General features: G+C 36.4%; 1 protein-coding gene across 1 annotated transcript in view; it reads right to left on the bottom strand.

The window, feature by feature from the left end:
* Window positions 1-376: 376 nt before the first annotated feature.
* Window positions 377-16,462, bottom strand: part of VEGFC (vascular endothelial growth factor C) — a 119,662-nt gene continuing 103,576 nt past the window's right edge. Inside the window, exons 5-7 of the mRNA XM_004464961.5 lie at window positions 6,458-6,564; window positions 5,835-6,168; window positions 377-1,734 (exon numbers count right to left, since the gene is read on the bottom strand). Coding sequence (XP_004465018.1) covers window positions 1,620-1,734; window positions 5,835-6,168; window positions 6,458-6,564 — 556 coding nt within the window. The 3' untranslated portion in view covers window positions 377-1,619. The remainder of the gene's footprint in view (window positions 1,735-5,834; window positions 6,169-6,457; window positions 6,565-16,462) is intronic.

Below are 16,462 nucleotides of genomic sequence, written 5' to 3'. Positions count from 1 at the left end.
TACAACTGGCTAGTGTGGTGAGCTGACACAACAAGATGACACAAGAGACGTGGGGAGGAAAACATAATGAGAGATACAACAAAGCAATGGGTGGAAGTGGCTTAAGTGATTAGGCGCCTCCCTCCTACATGGGAGTCCCTTAGTTCAGTTCCTGGTGCCTCCTGAAAGGAAGATGGACAGACAGTGAGTGCAGAAACAACAAGGGGATGGGGAGAAATATATAAATAAAATAAATATTTAAAAAAATAAATAAAAGTCAGGACTAAAAGTACAGAGGGAAAATAAAAACTAAAAAATGAAAGTAATAAAATAAAAGCCCAGAGAGTATTCTTAGGGCATTAATCTTCTAGTTATAAATATTTTAAAATATTATTTATTTTACAGTAGGATACATAGATACTAATACTTGCATGAGTAAAGATATACTTGATTAACCAACAAAACCATTTAAAGTATGTTTCTGTTATGTCAAATATATAACCTTCTATAGAGTTGTACTTATATAACTCTATATAGAATTTATTCCTGATTTCAGTACTATTTTTCTACAGGGACAATATCAATCCTAGCATATAATCAATTCTCTGACAAGAGGAAACCATTTACTTGGTTGTATTTAAGCAGTAAAAATATTTCTTCCCAGAGAAAACTATTTTAGCATGATGCCCTTTTAAAATGAAACAAGCACTTCAGTTGTGTTGGTTGAAAGTTTCCTTTTTAACATGTGTGAGCATATAAGTGTTATTTCCTGGTTATTTTGAATGTGTTGTTTTAGGAGCACTTCAGCTTCACAAAAGGTATTTTAGCTGGTAAGTAGGCAACTTTTATTTGGTAAGTATTATTTTTGAGTAAAATGTTTTAAAGCCATTTTAATACATACAGAAGAATTTTATTCCAAGTTATGAGTCTGAATGCTCCCAGCATGCTTAATAACTTTTAATCACATGGACATGCCAAGCAGACTATCTTATACTATGTTATATTCTATATTGATTAATTTGGTTTTAAATTCAAAAGTATCATGTGCTAAAATGTTTATAATATTAATTATAGTAACAGATTAATTTAAACAAAATGTAATAGCATACTGTTGTCCCTCTGAAACTTTCTTTGATAAAATCACATTTTTCTGTAGCATTCAAAATCTGCATTATGTTAGAGAAAAAGAAGGTAAGATCAATGTCTTCATGTTATCAGCTCTTGCATATAGTGTAAGATGGTAATGGACTGAACTTACCAGGTTATAATACAATTTTCATTTTATTTTAAACATATTTTGAATGATATAAAAATATTGATCACAGTGAGCTTTACCAATTGTTATTGCTATAAAAATGAATGCAGAAAAATATTTTTAGTGGAAATAAATTATATAGTCATTTTCTTTTAATCACAAGAGAAAAACCTCGGCTGTTTGGCCACTGGCAGAAAACCAGTCTTTAAAAGAGGTCTTTTGAAGGTGAGTTCCAGTCCATTTCTGTAAAGTTATCCACATGGTTCAGGAAACACAGATGTTTGCCTTTGTTACCATGGTCTCTCTGTTCATAGTTCTAAATGTGGCAACGTAGACAATTCTCCATGACAGAAAAATGATGGATGAGTTGTAAAACAGTACTGTCTTAGTTCATATGTGGTCTTTTCCAAAATGAAGGGACACAGCGACACACTTCTTCACTAAATGAAAATCCCTGCTCACAATGCTTCAGTCGATTTGTACATGGTCTTCTGTAACAACTAGAAAAAAGAGGGAGGCATGGTTTGGTTAAGGGCCAAGTCAATTAATTCATTACGCTACAGATGCACGTTTGTGTTATTCTAAATTAGAGTCAAATGAGCAAAACTACCCATTTTATCATAAAAATTGGTTTTATGTTTATAAACTTTTAAAGCGTGTGCTTAGAATTACAAAATTTGAAAGGAACGGAAAAGCCTAAAAGATGTTTGACCTGCTGATAAAACAAATGGAACGAGGGGGATGCTGGAAGCATTAGTTCTTTTGAACTTCTCTCTGCCTCAAGGATGAAAGTGACATAACAGAGAAATTATGAAAGTGAATATTTAAGGTCTGCTGGTTTACTCTGATCACATATGCATGGCAGAATTCACGAGAGTCTGGGACTTGGATGGAACCAGTCTTCCAGGCTTAGATTACCACAGCCATTCTGGCAGCACTGACATCCTCGGGGAGCAGTCCCACCTCCCTCTTACTCTCTCCCCTGCAGCTGGCTGCATGATGATGGCCAACTCTTTTTTCTCCACTTGGGCTCCAGGTGAAACTAAAGGGCCTTAGGGAACGGACAGAGAGGGAAAGTACTCATCAGTGGGTCCCTCTCTTTCCACTCTAAACTTTCAGTTCCAAATTGTGGTGAAAGAAGTGGCCACAGGAGTTGCTGAGGGTAGGGAGAAGGAAGAAGAAGTATGATACGGTGGCATTTTCTGGACTTGGGAGTTGTCCTGAATGATACTGCAGGGACAGATGCAAGGCATTATATATCCTGCCATAACCCACTGAATGTACTGGGGGAGTGTAGCAGTTTGATAAAATTGATGAATTTCAAAAAGAAATAATGGATTATGCTTGTAATCTGATCTGTGCCTGGGCATGATTGAGTTATGATTAGGGCATTGAGTCCCCACCCCTTGGTGATAGAAGGTACGGCGAAGAACAGAGTTGAGGGCTTTCAATGTGGGATTTCTGATGTTAGAGTTTGATGCTGAAGACCTGGGAAGTCAGCACGCAGGGGAAAGAGAAGCCAGCACCAGGAAGGGAGGAACCTTGAACCCAGAGAAAAGCAAGCCCCAGGAACGTAGGGACCCAGGAAGCCTGAACCCCTCCAGATGTCGTCAGCCATCTTGCTCCAAATAAACTTTGGTGAGGGAAGATTACTTATGCTTTATTGCCTGCTATCTGTAAGCTCCCACCCCAAATAGATACCCTTTATAAAAACCAACTAATTTCTGGTATTTTTCAACAGCACTCCTTTGGCTAATACAGGGAGAGTGTAAACTATAATCCATGTGGTGCAGCAGTGCTCCAAAATGTACTCACCAGATGCAACGAATGTGCCATACTGATGAAAGAGGTTGTCGATGTGGGAGGAGTGGGGGCGGGGTAAATGGGAACCTCTTATATTTTTTAATGTAACATTATTTGTGATCTGTGTGTCTTTAAAAAAAAAGACAAAAAATAATAATGAAAAAAAATTGCCATTCAGGAAATAATGTCAGCTGCCATGTTGTTCCAATGAAGTGAGGCTAACATTGAAGAACTTTTTGGATGATGAGCATGTCTAACATGAGAATGAGTATATAAGGGAAAAGGCAAGATGACTTACCATGTGGAGATTAACATGTTGTACACTATCAAAAATTACACTTAGTTTTGAAATTTCATTTATTCTGCTTTAGAAAAGAAAGTCTATCTAGTTAAAATGTTAATGTTTTTAAATTGGAAAATTTGACTTTGAAATACAAGTAAATATTTATAAGACCCTAGTCAGGTACAAAATTCTCAATGATCAATGAAATTTGCTGATTAAGGAAATGGACCAAAGAATATATACTCTGTCCATCACACTTTTGGAATAGATAGTAAGACAAATGAGAAGAATTTATATTTTCAAAGTATCAAATTATCTCTTTATTCCTCTATATACCATGAAACTTGGAATTATGGAGAAAAATGAATACAGGATGATTTACAGTAAATAGCAAATCTTTTGAAAGAATGTATACTCTTAGGAGTAATACACTGCTAGAAATTTTCCTACTAAGTTAGTTAAGAACTCTGTAGAAAGATATATCTGTATGTAAACTTAAAAATTTCCGGTTTCCCAATATACACTAACTCACTTAGAAGGATTTAATATGCAAAATGAAGGTTTAATATAATATAGTCCCTTATATCTTTCTGAATACAGTAGTGCATTTGTGAAAAATCCCTTTAGTAGTTAGCGTAAGGATATGCAAGTAAACTTGGAATAGAGCTATGGCTCAAAATACTCTAAAGAGGAAACAAAAGATTCCTATAAGGTACTCTGATTCTAGGAAGGTATTCTGAATGGACAGAGAACCTTAGGGAAGAAATATAAGTTTTAAGTCATGTGAATACTTTATCTGTTGATTTTTTTATCCATAGTTAGAGAGGGACACACCAATGCAAGGTGTTACTAATATGATGGTATATGGGAATTCTGAATTTTATGCATGGTTATGCTGAAAACCCACAACTTCTCTATAAAAAAAAAAAAAAGAAAATTCAGTGAAGATGACTGAGAACAAATGGGCAGAAGTTTAGGAGGACAACCAGGGAGGTAATAAAGTCAAAGAGACAAGCTTCAAGAAAAAAGCTATACAGAAAGGACAGATACATAAAGACAACTATTATTCATTATATTTGGCAATGAAAGGCTACTGATATTGTAAACAGAGCAGTACCATAAAATTCTAGGGCATACATAAACTGGAGTACAGTTAGTGGATGAAAATTGGGAGCTGAAAGAGAAGTGAAAGTAAGTGTAAGATGCCTGTCCTCTGAGTAACTTAGAAGAGAAAGAAACAGGTTCATTGCTAGAGTATGCTTGGCATGGCAGTAAAACTTTAATAAGACAGGAGAATTTAGAAACTTTCAAAAACTGAAAGGAAAGGAAAGTAGAGTTGAAGATGTTTCAGGTATGAGAGAAAAACTGTAGGACTGGTGGAGCAGTATTCCAAGGGAGGCCTGGGCGAAAAATGGCAAAAGCACAGATCAGGCTTAAGCGTTTGACCAACAATTTCTATGGGATTAAAGGAGGCAGGGGTTCAGGGATTTACACTGAAAGATTTTGAGCCCAACAGCCCTATTTTTCTTGGCGAAGAAGGGAGGAAAATCAAAGAATGAAGAATGTGTCCTTTAAAATTATTAATTTGTTTAATTATATTAAACAATTAGCTTAAACATTTTCATTTGCAGCTATACTTTCATTGTAAATGAGGTATCCTTTGTTTGTAAGGTTTGGAAAAAAAATTATCTGCAAAAATAACAGTGGCCTAAATTACACCTATGGGATAATTTTTTTTTTGTTGGGCAGATGTGGATTGCCTGATACATTTTGAAAATGTGCCACATTTCATGCATCTATTCTCCAACTGGGATTGAGCACCACACCTCAGCTTTTTGGACAGTGATTTAGAGTCTGTTCTGTGCATGGACCTGGTTTTGGTCCTCCAAGGCTCATGCCTTACTTTTGGGGGAGTAAACCCAGACTCTGAAAGCTTAACATTGACTAAAAAAAGATCAGAACTCATCTTCCAGAATTTACAGACAACTGGTATCATTCTAATAAGCAAGTACTATGTTACAGATTGAATTGCATTCCCCAACATAGACGTATTCCTATTGTAAACCCTAGTCCTGAGAATGGGAACTTATTTGAAATTAGGATCTCTGAAGATGTTATTAGTGAAGGTGAGTTCAAACCAGATTCGGGTGGGCCTTAACTCAATGACTGGTGTCCTGCTAGGGAGAGGAAGCATGGAAGACAGGCAGCCCTGTGACAGAGGCAGAGATTGAAGGAGGCTGCACAAGCCAAGGACCACTGTGAATTGCCAGCCACCTCCCAGAACCCAGGGGAGAGGCTTAGAAAAGACTCTCTTCTTTCAGAGGAAGCCTGCCCTGCCAACACCTGATTTTGCACCCCTACCCTCCCGAATTGGGAGGCAATAAATTTCTGATGTTTAACCCAACAAGTCTGTGGTACTTCGTGACAGCACTCCTGGACATGCTATTTTATCTTTTTGGTTGAGAAAACAATTTCCAGTAAGAGAAATTAAGACTATTCATGAAGACTTCTCACCTGCATGTTTGATGATGAAATTTCTTTGCTTTTAATAAGCATTTCTGTGGATTTTCTGTACATTCACAGGCACATTTCCCAGGATTTAGGGGTTGATTTCTTGGGCATATTCTTTTACACACACATTGGCACGTGTTTTCGTCAAATTCTCTGTTGGCCCCACATGAGCTGGGGAAAAGTTTGTTTTTACAGACACACTGGCATGAGTTTCTGTCTAGTTCTTTGTGGGGTCCACAGCTGGAAGGCTGGAGACTCTCTTTACAGACACACTGGCAGGTTTTGTCATCCAGTTCCTTGTTGGGTCCACAGACATCATGGAGTCCATCTGTAAAGTCTAGACAAATGCAGTCAGAAAGTGCTTAGTACATTGTACTTGGTTTAGGTGTGGTGCAAACCATTTACAAGCATTTTCCCTTTCATGTTTTTTATTGAGGGGTTGTGTACAAGATGAGGATGTACTTTTTCAAAGTTCAAAATAACACCAATAGGAAACAGCGAGTGTCCTATTTTGTAGACACATTTTAAAGAATGATGATTTGAATATTGTGTATGTGGCTTTAATATTAAGATATTTGTTAACCAAAATACATGGCACTTAGTCTTTCAAAACGTATTCTGCTTACCATCTCCAGAATTAGAGGAAAAAATAAAATCTTGCTGAGTTAGGCATCTGCAGATATGATTATTCCAGATATAATTTGTGGGGCAAGTCTTGTTTGCTGCTTGGCACCTTTTGGAAGAGACAAGCAGTTAAGCAATAGGATAACTGTTACATAGAAAGGGGAATCTGTTTCCTTATCTATATAATACAAAATAAACACATGCTTGTAAAGAAAACCAACAAACAAGGTATTAAATAGAGGACTGAGGGAAGATGGTGGAGTAGGAGTCTCCAAAAATCAGTCCCTACAGCAAAACACCATTGAACTGGTAGGAACAATCTGAAGTAACAATTTTGAAACTCTGGAATCTAGCAGAACACTGTGTAGTATCCAGAGATGATGATACATCATAAACTGTCCAACCACAAGGACAAGGACATAGTTATGAAAGCTGCAAGAGAAAAGCAATGAGTTATGTGTAAGGGAGTCCCTAAAAGATTAAATGCTGATTTCTCACTTAAATTGAGGTAAGAAGGTTGCAAGTGAAAAGAAAGTGATGAAGGAAAACAACTGCTAGCTAAGAATTTTATATCCAGTAAGACTTACTTTCAAAAATGAGGGAGTGGGAAACGGACTTGGCCCAGTGTTTAGGGCGTCCGCCTACCACATGGGAGGTCCGCGGTTCAAACCCCAGGCCTCCTTGACCCGTGTGGAGCTGGCCCATGCGCAGTGCTGATGCATGCAAGGAGTGCCCTGCCACGCAGGGGTGTCCCCTGCGTAGGGGAGCCCCACACGTAAGGAGTGCACCCCATAAGGAGAGCTGCCCAGCACGAAAGAAAGTGCAGCCTGCCCAGGAATGGCGCCACCCACACTTCCCGTGCCACTGACAACAACAGAAGCGGACTAAAGAAACAAGATGCAGCAAAGAGACACAGAGAACAGACAACTGGGGGGGGGGGGGGATTCAAATACATAAATAAATCTTTGGGGAAAAAAAAATGAGGGAGTGATTAAGACTTTGCCAGATTAACAAACGTTGAAGGAGTTCATTACCACTAGATCTGCCCTACAAGCAACACCAAAGGGAGTTTTTCATGCCGAAAGAAAGTGTAGCTGAAGGACTGCATTTGCTGGGCAGGCTCTGAAAGTCCAGCTTTGGGGAGATGTTGAAGAAGTTTTTGGTGTGCCTTGTGATCCCTTCCACAGGGAACTTTAGAGCTTGTTTGCATCCATTTTGTGGGTCCCTGGCTCTGTTTGGGCTGGGAAAGACTGAATCAGGAATGTTCACCCAGGGGTTACCCTTCTCCCAGAATGTGTCCTCCAGGCAAAAGCAGCATGAGACAACAGAGTATAAAAAACCATAGAGGCAGACAACCTGGGACAAAGACTAAGTAAAAAGATAGAATTTTTAAAAAGGAACCCAACAGAACTACTGGAGTTGAAGATAATAACTGAAATTAAAAATGTCTAGGAGGCTTTGAAGAGCAGATTGAAGTTAATGGAAGAAAGAATCAATGAACTTGAAGAAAAGGCATTTGAAATGAGTCAGGCTGAGGAACATAAAGAAAAAAGAATTATTAAAAGTGAAAATAGACTAAGATATTTATAAGATACAACAAGCACACCAACATACGTGCTACAGAAGTCTCAGAAAGAGAAGAAAGAAAGGGAAAGAAGTAATAGTCAAAGAAATAATGATAGTGAACCCTAAATTAAACCATGGACTATAGTTAATATGACAGTTATAAAAATGTGCTTCAATTAGTTGTAACAAATGTACTGCACCAATGCAAGGTGCTAATAGAAGGGTGGCATATGAGGAAATAATGAGGGGAGAGATTAAGACATTCTCAGATAAGCAAAACCTGAGGGAATACATCGCAACTAGACCTGCCCTACAAGCAATGCTAAGGGGGTTCTTCAGATTGAAATGAAAGGACACTAGACAGTGGTTCAAAGAAGCATAAAGAAATAAAGACCTATAGTAAAGGTAATCATTTGAGTAATTATAAATGCCAGTATTAATGTATTATATTGTTTGGTATGTAACTCCACTTCTTATTTCTTACAGGTGGTATAAAGCAAATGCATAAAAAGTAATGGTAGATTTATGTTTTTTGACCTAAAATTTACAAAGATATAGGTGATAACAAGTACAAAAAAAAAAAGGTGGGGGGACAGAGGGATATAGGAAAAGTATATGTACATAGTATTGAAGTTATGTTTGTGTCAAACCAAATATAGTTGCTATATTTTAAGATGTTAAATTTTAACCCTATGGTAACCACAAGGAAAACAGATGGAAAAATATCCAGATAGAAATTAGAAGTCACTCAATGTGGTACAAAATAAGAAAGCAAATGAATATAAAAGCAGGCTTCAACTGAAGTTAGGGACAAAAAAATTGTATAAGATGTGATATCTAGAGACATCTGGACACTACAGGCAGGGCAGACAATCTCAGGAATTTGGCACCCTGTTAGTGGGCCTTACTGTGAAATATATGCTCCACTGCAATGTATCAGAGTTAGACTCATTCACAATTTCCTACACGTGGATCTTCTGCCCCATTTATTTGAACTTATAATTAGCACTATACATATTAAATATATGTCCCAGAGACTTAAATCTTTGGTCTATTCATGTGCCAGTACAGTTGCAATATCTACTCTCCAGTTAATTGGACTATACCAGGACAACTAACAAAAGGATGATGATGGAAAATGCCCATCCCCATAAAACAGAGAGTATCTACAACTGCAAGCAAGACAGTTCCACCCATCTGCCCCATGGGATCTAAGTCCCTTCTCAATCAGAAACAGAGTGGGCATCACCACCCAAAATCCTCAAGACTGAGGCATGAGCAAACATAAGGGGGGATTGCAGCTATGGATTAAAGTAGACTTATTGTTCTAGCAGTGGAAGAACTTGTAACATTGATATAAAGGCAGTGGTCACCAGAGGTTCTGAGGGGAGGGAGAGGGAAGAATAGGTGCAACATGGGGCATTTTCAGGACAATGGAATTGTCCTGCATGACATTGCAATGAAAGATACAGGCCATTATGCATTTTGTCAAAATCTATAAGATTGTGTGGTGCAAAGTGTAAACTATAATGTAAACTAGTCCACAGTTAGTAGCAACCCTTTAATATGTGCTCAGCAATTGAAAGAAATGTACCACACTAATGAAAGATGTTGTTAATGGGGGAAAGTGGGGCTGAGGAGTGGGGTATGTGGGAATCCCCTATATTTTTGATGTAACATTTATGTAATCTAAAGCTTCTTTAAAATAAAAATAAGGGCTTCTTTCAGCTTTACTGGAAAAACAAAATAAAGAGCTTGTTATTGGCACAAGGACAGATATACAGACCAATGGAACAGAACTGAGGCTTCAGAAAGCAACCCTCACTATGTATGGTCAATTGATTTTTGATGCAAGGGTGCCAAGTCCACTCAATTGGGAAAGAATAGTTTCTTCAACAAATGATGATGGGAAAACTGGATGTTCATATGCAGAAGGATGAAGGTGGGTCCATACTTCACATCATATACAAAACTCAACTGAAAGTGGATCAAAGACCTAAATATTAGATCCAGAACTAAAGAACTCCTTGAGGAAAACCTACAGAAACATCTTCAGGACCTTGAGTTATGAATAACAAAAGGAAAAAAAATAGGTAAATGGAACCTCATCAAAATTTTAAAACAAACAAACTTTCATGCACTAAAGGATGTTATCATGAAAGCAAAAAGATAACCTACACAATGGGAGAAAATATTTGGAAACCACATATTCAATATAAGGGTATAATATCCAGGATATATAAAGAAACCGTACAGCTCAACAACATCAAGACAAATAATTCTATTAAAAATAGGCAAAAGATCTGAACAGATATTTCTCCAAAGATGAAATACAAATGGTCAAAAAGCAACATTAGTACCTGGGGAAATGCAAATCAAAATCACAATGATATACTCTTTCATACCCACTAGAACAGTTATTATTAAAAAAATGGAAAATGACAATTGTTGGAGAGGATGTGGAGAAATAGGGACACTCCTTCACTGTTGTGGGGATGTAAAGTGATGCAGCTGCTGCTGAAAGAGTTAGGCAGTTCCTCTGTTAAGTACAGTATCACCATATGACTTGGCAATTCTACTCCTAGGTATATGCCCCAAAGAGTTCAAAGCTGGAACCCAAACAGATATTTGTACACCAATGTTTATAGCCATTGTCAAAAGATGGGAGCAAACCCAAGTGTCTATCAACTGACAAATGGATAAAGAGATGTGGTATATACAAACAATGGAATATTATTCAGTCATGAAAGGATGGAAGTTCTGATACATGTGACAAGGTATCAGATATCATATTGAGTGAAGATATCATATTGATGAAATAAGCCAGATACCAAAGGATAAATAATGTATGATCTCAATGATATTAAATAATTAGAATAAGCAAACTCATAAAGTCAGAAACTAGAATACTGGTTACCTGGCACCAAATGAAAGTAAGGAATTGGGAGTTAATACTTAAATTGTACTGAGATTCCTTGTGAGGTGATGGCATAGTTTTGGTAATGGATGGTGGATGTGGTAGCACAACACCGAGAATGTAATTAACAGCACTGAATTTTAAATTTGAATGTGGTTTCAATGGAGAGACTTTAGGTTGTATATATATTACTAGAATAAAAATGAAAAAGAAAAAGCCCCTAGGACTTCACTGTCCCCTAGGACTGTAAACCCTGAAGTAAACCATGGGCTATAGTTAATAGTCCAGTTACAAAAAATGTTCTTGCGACAGTTGTTAACAAATGTACTACACTAGTGCAAGATGTTAATAACAGGATGGTATATGCAATTCTGTATTTTATGCGTGATTATTAGGTAAATCTATAATTTATCTAACCAGAAATAAAAAACTGTTCATAGGAATTTTAAAGAGTTATAAAATACAATAGGAGAGTATTTAAAATAACATTTGAGGGAAGCGGCTGTGGCTCAGTCAGATGAGCTCCCGTCTGCCACATGGGAGGCCCTCCGTTCTCATCCCCAGGCCGCCTTGTGAAGGCAGGCTCGCCCGCATGCTGCAGAGCACGGTCAGCTCACAGAGGCCACAGAGAGTTGACTCAGCAAGGTGACACAGTGGAAAAAAAGAAGGGAGACAAGCGAGAACACAGAAAAGCCCGCAGCGAATGGACAGAGAGCAGACAGCAAGCAAGCCACAAGGAGGGGAGGGAAAATAAATAAATACTGACACAGAAGAACGCACAGCGAATGGACACAGAGAGCAGACAGCACGCAAAAAGCCACAAGGGGAGTGATTAAAAAAACATTTGAAGATCTCCTTTTATTTTACCCCCAACCCCAATTGCTGTCAAATCCTAATCCTAGAGATAACCACTGTTAGTGGTATGTTCTATATCACTCCAGATTTAATTATTTAATTTTTGTAAGGTAAGTACATTTATTTGTATAATCACATCATGTTCTGGTTTGTGGAAAAAAAAAACAAGAGGATAGAGCCTTTTTATTACCCTAAAGTTTTACTTTTTCAACTAAATATACTGTGGGCATCTTGATATATCAGTTCATAAAGTTCTGTTCCATTACTTTTTGTGGCTGCATATTATTCCATATAACGAATACATCACTATTTATTTCATTTTTCTATTGCTACCTATTTAAGTTGCTTCCAATTTTTGACATTTTTTTCAAACACTCCAGGACCCTTCCTATGCCTGTACATTTTTCAACTTATTTCCGAAGCAGATTTCCATACCTGTAAAGACTCCGTCAGTGCAAATTTCGCTATACATTCCCACCACCAAAGTAGCTAAGAAGAGGTTTTGTTTTGTTGTTATAGTTGTTTGGCTTTTTCATCCTTTCCCTTCCTCCTTCCTTCTTTCTTCCTCTCTCCTTTCTTTCTGTTAGTAAAAGTTCAATCAATGATCTCAATTGCTTCTTTAATGCTCAAAACATCCCATTTTTGGCTAATTAGGGACCGTTGAGGTTGGTGCTTATATAACACGAGCCCATTAAGCAGACAGCTTCATAGCTCTCTGACATGATTGGATGTCACAAGCTCATCTTGTCTATTTTCTGAGTCATCCATTCCTTCAAGGAGCCCTAATTCTTTTTGTTGGAAAAATGGCATTTGGAGGCCACCATTTGGGAATAGGTGTATTAGGTCCCTCAGATTACATTGCTTCCAGACCTCTTCAGTGGGCAGAGCTAGAAAATGCAGGTATATCCACAGAATATTTCTCTTAGTGTTTACCCAGTAGAAAGAATCTTGGTTCTTAATAGCCTAACCTCATGGAGTATTTATAGCCTCTAAATACCTCATTTATCAGCTGATATTAATGTGGGGAAAATTAGATACTTACATCCTTCATAATCAATATAATATTCTAAACATCCTGCAATGGGAGTGTGTTGAGTTGTAATGCTAACTGGTAGGGCATGAGAACCATGCGTAGACATTTAAAAAAAATTCACTGGTTGTAAACAAAGGAGCCATGCGTCTGACACTGCGGGTGCTAGGAAAAGTTTAACAGAGTCAAAGTAAGATGATGCAACGGTTTTTCTTTTAAAAATGTTTGAATACTGTTATAGAACCATATGAAGAAATTAATAAACAGAAGAATAAGTATATCCTCTTTTTGCAATCACTTCTTCTTTCAGCTTGACTACCATCCCTGATGATTCATCAAAGCTTTCCTGTTTAGCAGTCTTTGCAGCAGTGCTAAGATAAGGAGTATATCTATTTTTCCTCTGAAGTTGATAGTTTGCCTAAAATTGTCCCTTGGCACCCCACTCTTTCATATATAACCTTCTGCAAATGGCAACGACTGCTTTAAGCCTAATCCCCTACTTTGTTTTCAAATTTCTTCAAGCTTCATGTCTCTTTCAGCCTAGTGAAGAGTCATTTATGGGAAGTTTTCTTGAATTAGTTTTAATTTTTTCATACTTTGATGGCTGTGTGCTATTTGCAACACCATATGGTGGTAGGTTGGATTACGTACCCCAAAGAAAGGCATGGTTCTAGTCTTAATCTGCATTCCTTTGGGTATGAACTCTTGTAAATGCATCCTTTTGAAGATGTTATTGTTTAGTTAAAATGTGGTCCAGCAGAATCCTGGTGGGCCTTAAGTGGCTTTGCTGAGTCATTCATTAGCAGAAGAAATTCAGACACAGGCAGAGAACCACAGGGAGGACCCAGAAGCTGAAAGTCAGTAGAAACGGGAAAAGGAGATACAAGGAGAGCGAGAGCTCCAGGTGATGGAGGCAGAGATGCAGACCAAGAAACCCCAAGGATTGCAGCCAGCCAGCTCCAGCACACCAGAGACTTCTGGGAGAAAGCAAAGCCGTATTAATGCCTTGATTTCGGATTTCTATACTCTGAAACCATGAGACAGTAAATGCTTGTTTAAGCCAAACCTATTGTTTGGTAGTAGCCATAGCAGCCTGACAAAATAAGATGTATATCATAAGCTAACAGTTTATGCATGATGACAGCACATGTGCCCATACACAAATCAACCGTTTGTTAATAACCATACTAACTTCTTGGTGATCAGGAAATAATGTTTTACGTATTTTAGGCCCTATCAAGAGACTTTTACTCTCCAATAAGTATTACTGTGTTTAAGTTATTTTGTAAGAAATAGGATTATGTTTTGGAGTTGACCTGCAATGCATTGTTCTTTTCCCTATTTAAACAGTAAGAATTAGGCTTGCACGTAGTGTTCTGGAAATAGACTTCTGATCTTAAACAATAGATATTGTATCTAGTTTTGGGAAAAAAGAGTTCATTCTAGTATTTCCAAATTTGATTTAACATCACTGGGGTTTTAAACTTAAACTAGTTTGATTTTACACTTACACCTTATAATAAAAGTTTAGTTACTAACAACTTTAATATAAATATTTATTTGCTTTATACATAAATATACTGCATGACTTTTTTTTCTCCAAGTTTTATTTTTGAATATTTCAAATATTTATGTGATAACCAGAATTAAAATCAAGTGAAAATGTTTATTTAGAGAAGCCCATCTGATCCATGTCCCTAGCATGAGGTTCCGTTTCTTAGTTTTTGGTTTATGTCTTCAGTGTTTCCTTTTGCAGATAAAAGAAAATATGTGTGTATGCATGTAATTTTTTTTCTCACGTTGTTACACAGAAGATAACATCCCCTATATATTGTTCTTGAATTTTTACCTAACAATATACCCTGTAGAAGATTATAACTTTCTAATAATTTTAGATAACCATGAAGGCAAGTTTCTACTCATTACACTTTTTTGTCATTATTTTCTTGGCATACATGAACATACAGTGTTTCAGATAAAATTTAAACAGTATTTATCTGTTTCCTAAATAATACAATTGAGTTTTTAAAAAATAAATTTCCATCTTATCCAAATCTTTACATCCTTTTAGAAAACGATACACTTATTTTTAGTTATATAATAGTAATGCAATTAATCTGGCTGTGTGAAACTCATATAATTCTTCTAGAAATGATGGCAAAAACGTTTTGGCTATATTGTTTCTATGTTGACCTATAATGGTCTAAGTAACAAACACACTGCCATGTTGGCATCAGGTAGGAACAGTGCTGTGATGGTGGTAGGAGAAAGAGCTCTTTCATTTTTCCGAAATGTGATTATACTGCCATTGCCTAAGCTGTTGTTTTTCTCAATGTTGACTGTAACCCATTAGAGGGTCATGAAATCAAATAAATGGGTTGGGAACAGGCAGTTTTAAACAATGTAACAGAGTGGCCTATTACAGGAGTGCATACAGTACAAACTGCTTTATGCAATTTTTGTTTAGTAATGTATTTAAACAGAGATAAATATGACATACAATCCCTCACTTATACCACCTTTCCCATAACCCTTTGTGCAGTGTGAAGGGTTGTGTATGTGTATATATGGCTGCAATATTCACTATATTTGCTTTTAGTCACAGTCATAAAGTTTATAAAGCACAGGTACAAGCTATTGAAATGCCAAAAAGAAGTGTCAAGAATCATCTCAATTGCTAGCCTAAATGAGACTGGTGAATGGAGAGATCTACTGAGGCATTATGCAAATCTATGACTATATTTAGGTCTTCAAAACAATTTCCTGCCTCTTTTGTAGTCAGGAAAAATACAGTTTTCCCTTCTAATATTTTTACATTTTCAAAAATATAAATAAAAAAAATATGGATTTCATGTGCAGAAACAAATGTAGTCATCTATTTTTGAAAATCTATTTAATACAATAGATATCTAGCTTTATAGAAATAACTTATGATTTCATATAATCTGGCTACAATACTTCCTCATCTTTTACAAGTTCATGTTGAATAAAGCACAGACCTCAGAATAACACTTTTAATTATATTGTACTTGAAACATTTTTGGCAAAGTATACTTTTTATTTTACTAATTATGATTTGCTCAATGTGACATAAATGCTTCAATTTCTCATATACTTAAATTTTAATTTATAATTCTAGTAAAATATGACTCTAGAAGTGGAGCAGAAAATAAACTACTCATCAATATTAACACATATTTTAATGATGAAATTTGAAATCTTGCTAGATATTATAAAGAAATATAAGGCAGACAGAATGTATTTTCCTAATTTCTAAATGAAGTTGACTGCCCCAAAAGTTTTTCTTTTTGCATTTAAAGTTATTCATGTGAACAAAATAAGAGAAATTTTACAAAATATCGTTTTAGAATAAGAGAAAATGTTTTCATGGTGGACATAAAGTTCAGCAGAATTAGTTTATCTTCTACATGTTTTAATCTCTAAAGCATTTTCAAAGTTATTGTTGGTTGCTCTAAAATCAGAGTTAAAAAATTTAAGGGTCTGTGTTTCTCACATTACAGGGCAACAAATTTAATGAATAAAGTCAAACTTAGGTTTTCATTCATTTCTATTTCAAAATTTTAAATGAAAAATATGCTCCAAAAAGGTTCTTTTAGAGTGAGTTCCAAATATTGTATT

Source organism: Dasypus novemcinctus, chromosome 1 (genome assembly GCF_030445035.2).
Source record: "Dasypus novemcinctus isolate mDasNov1 chromosome 1, mDasNov1.1.hap2, whole genome shotgun sequence".
Taxonomy (NCBI): Eukaryota; Metazoa; Chordata; class Mammalia; order Cingulata; family Dasypodidae; genus Dasypus; species Dasypus novemcinctus.
Note: the sequence above shows the minus strand (reverse complement) of the source record. Positions and strands in the feature narration are given on the sequence as shown.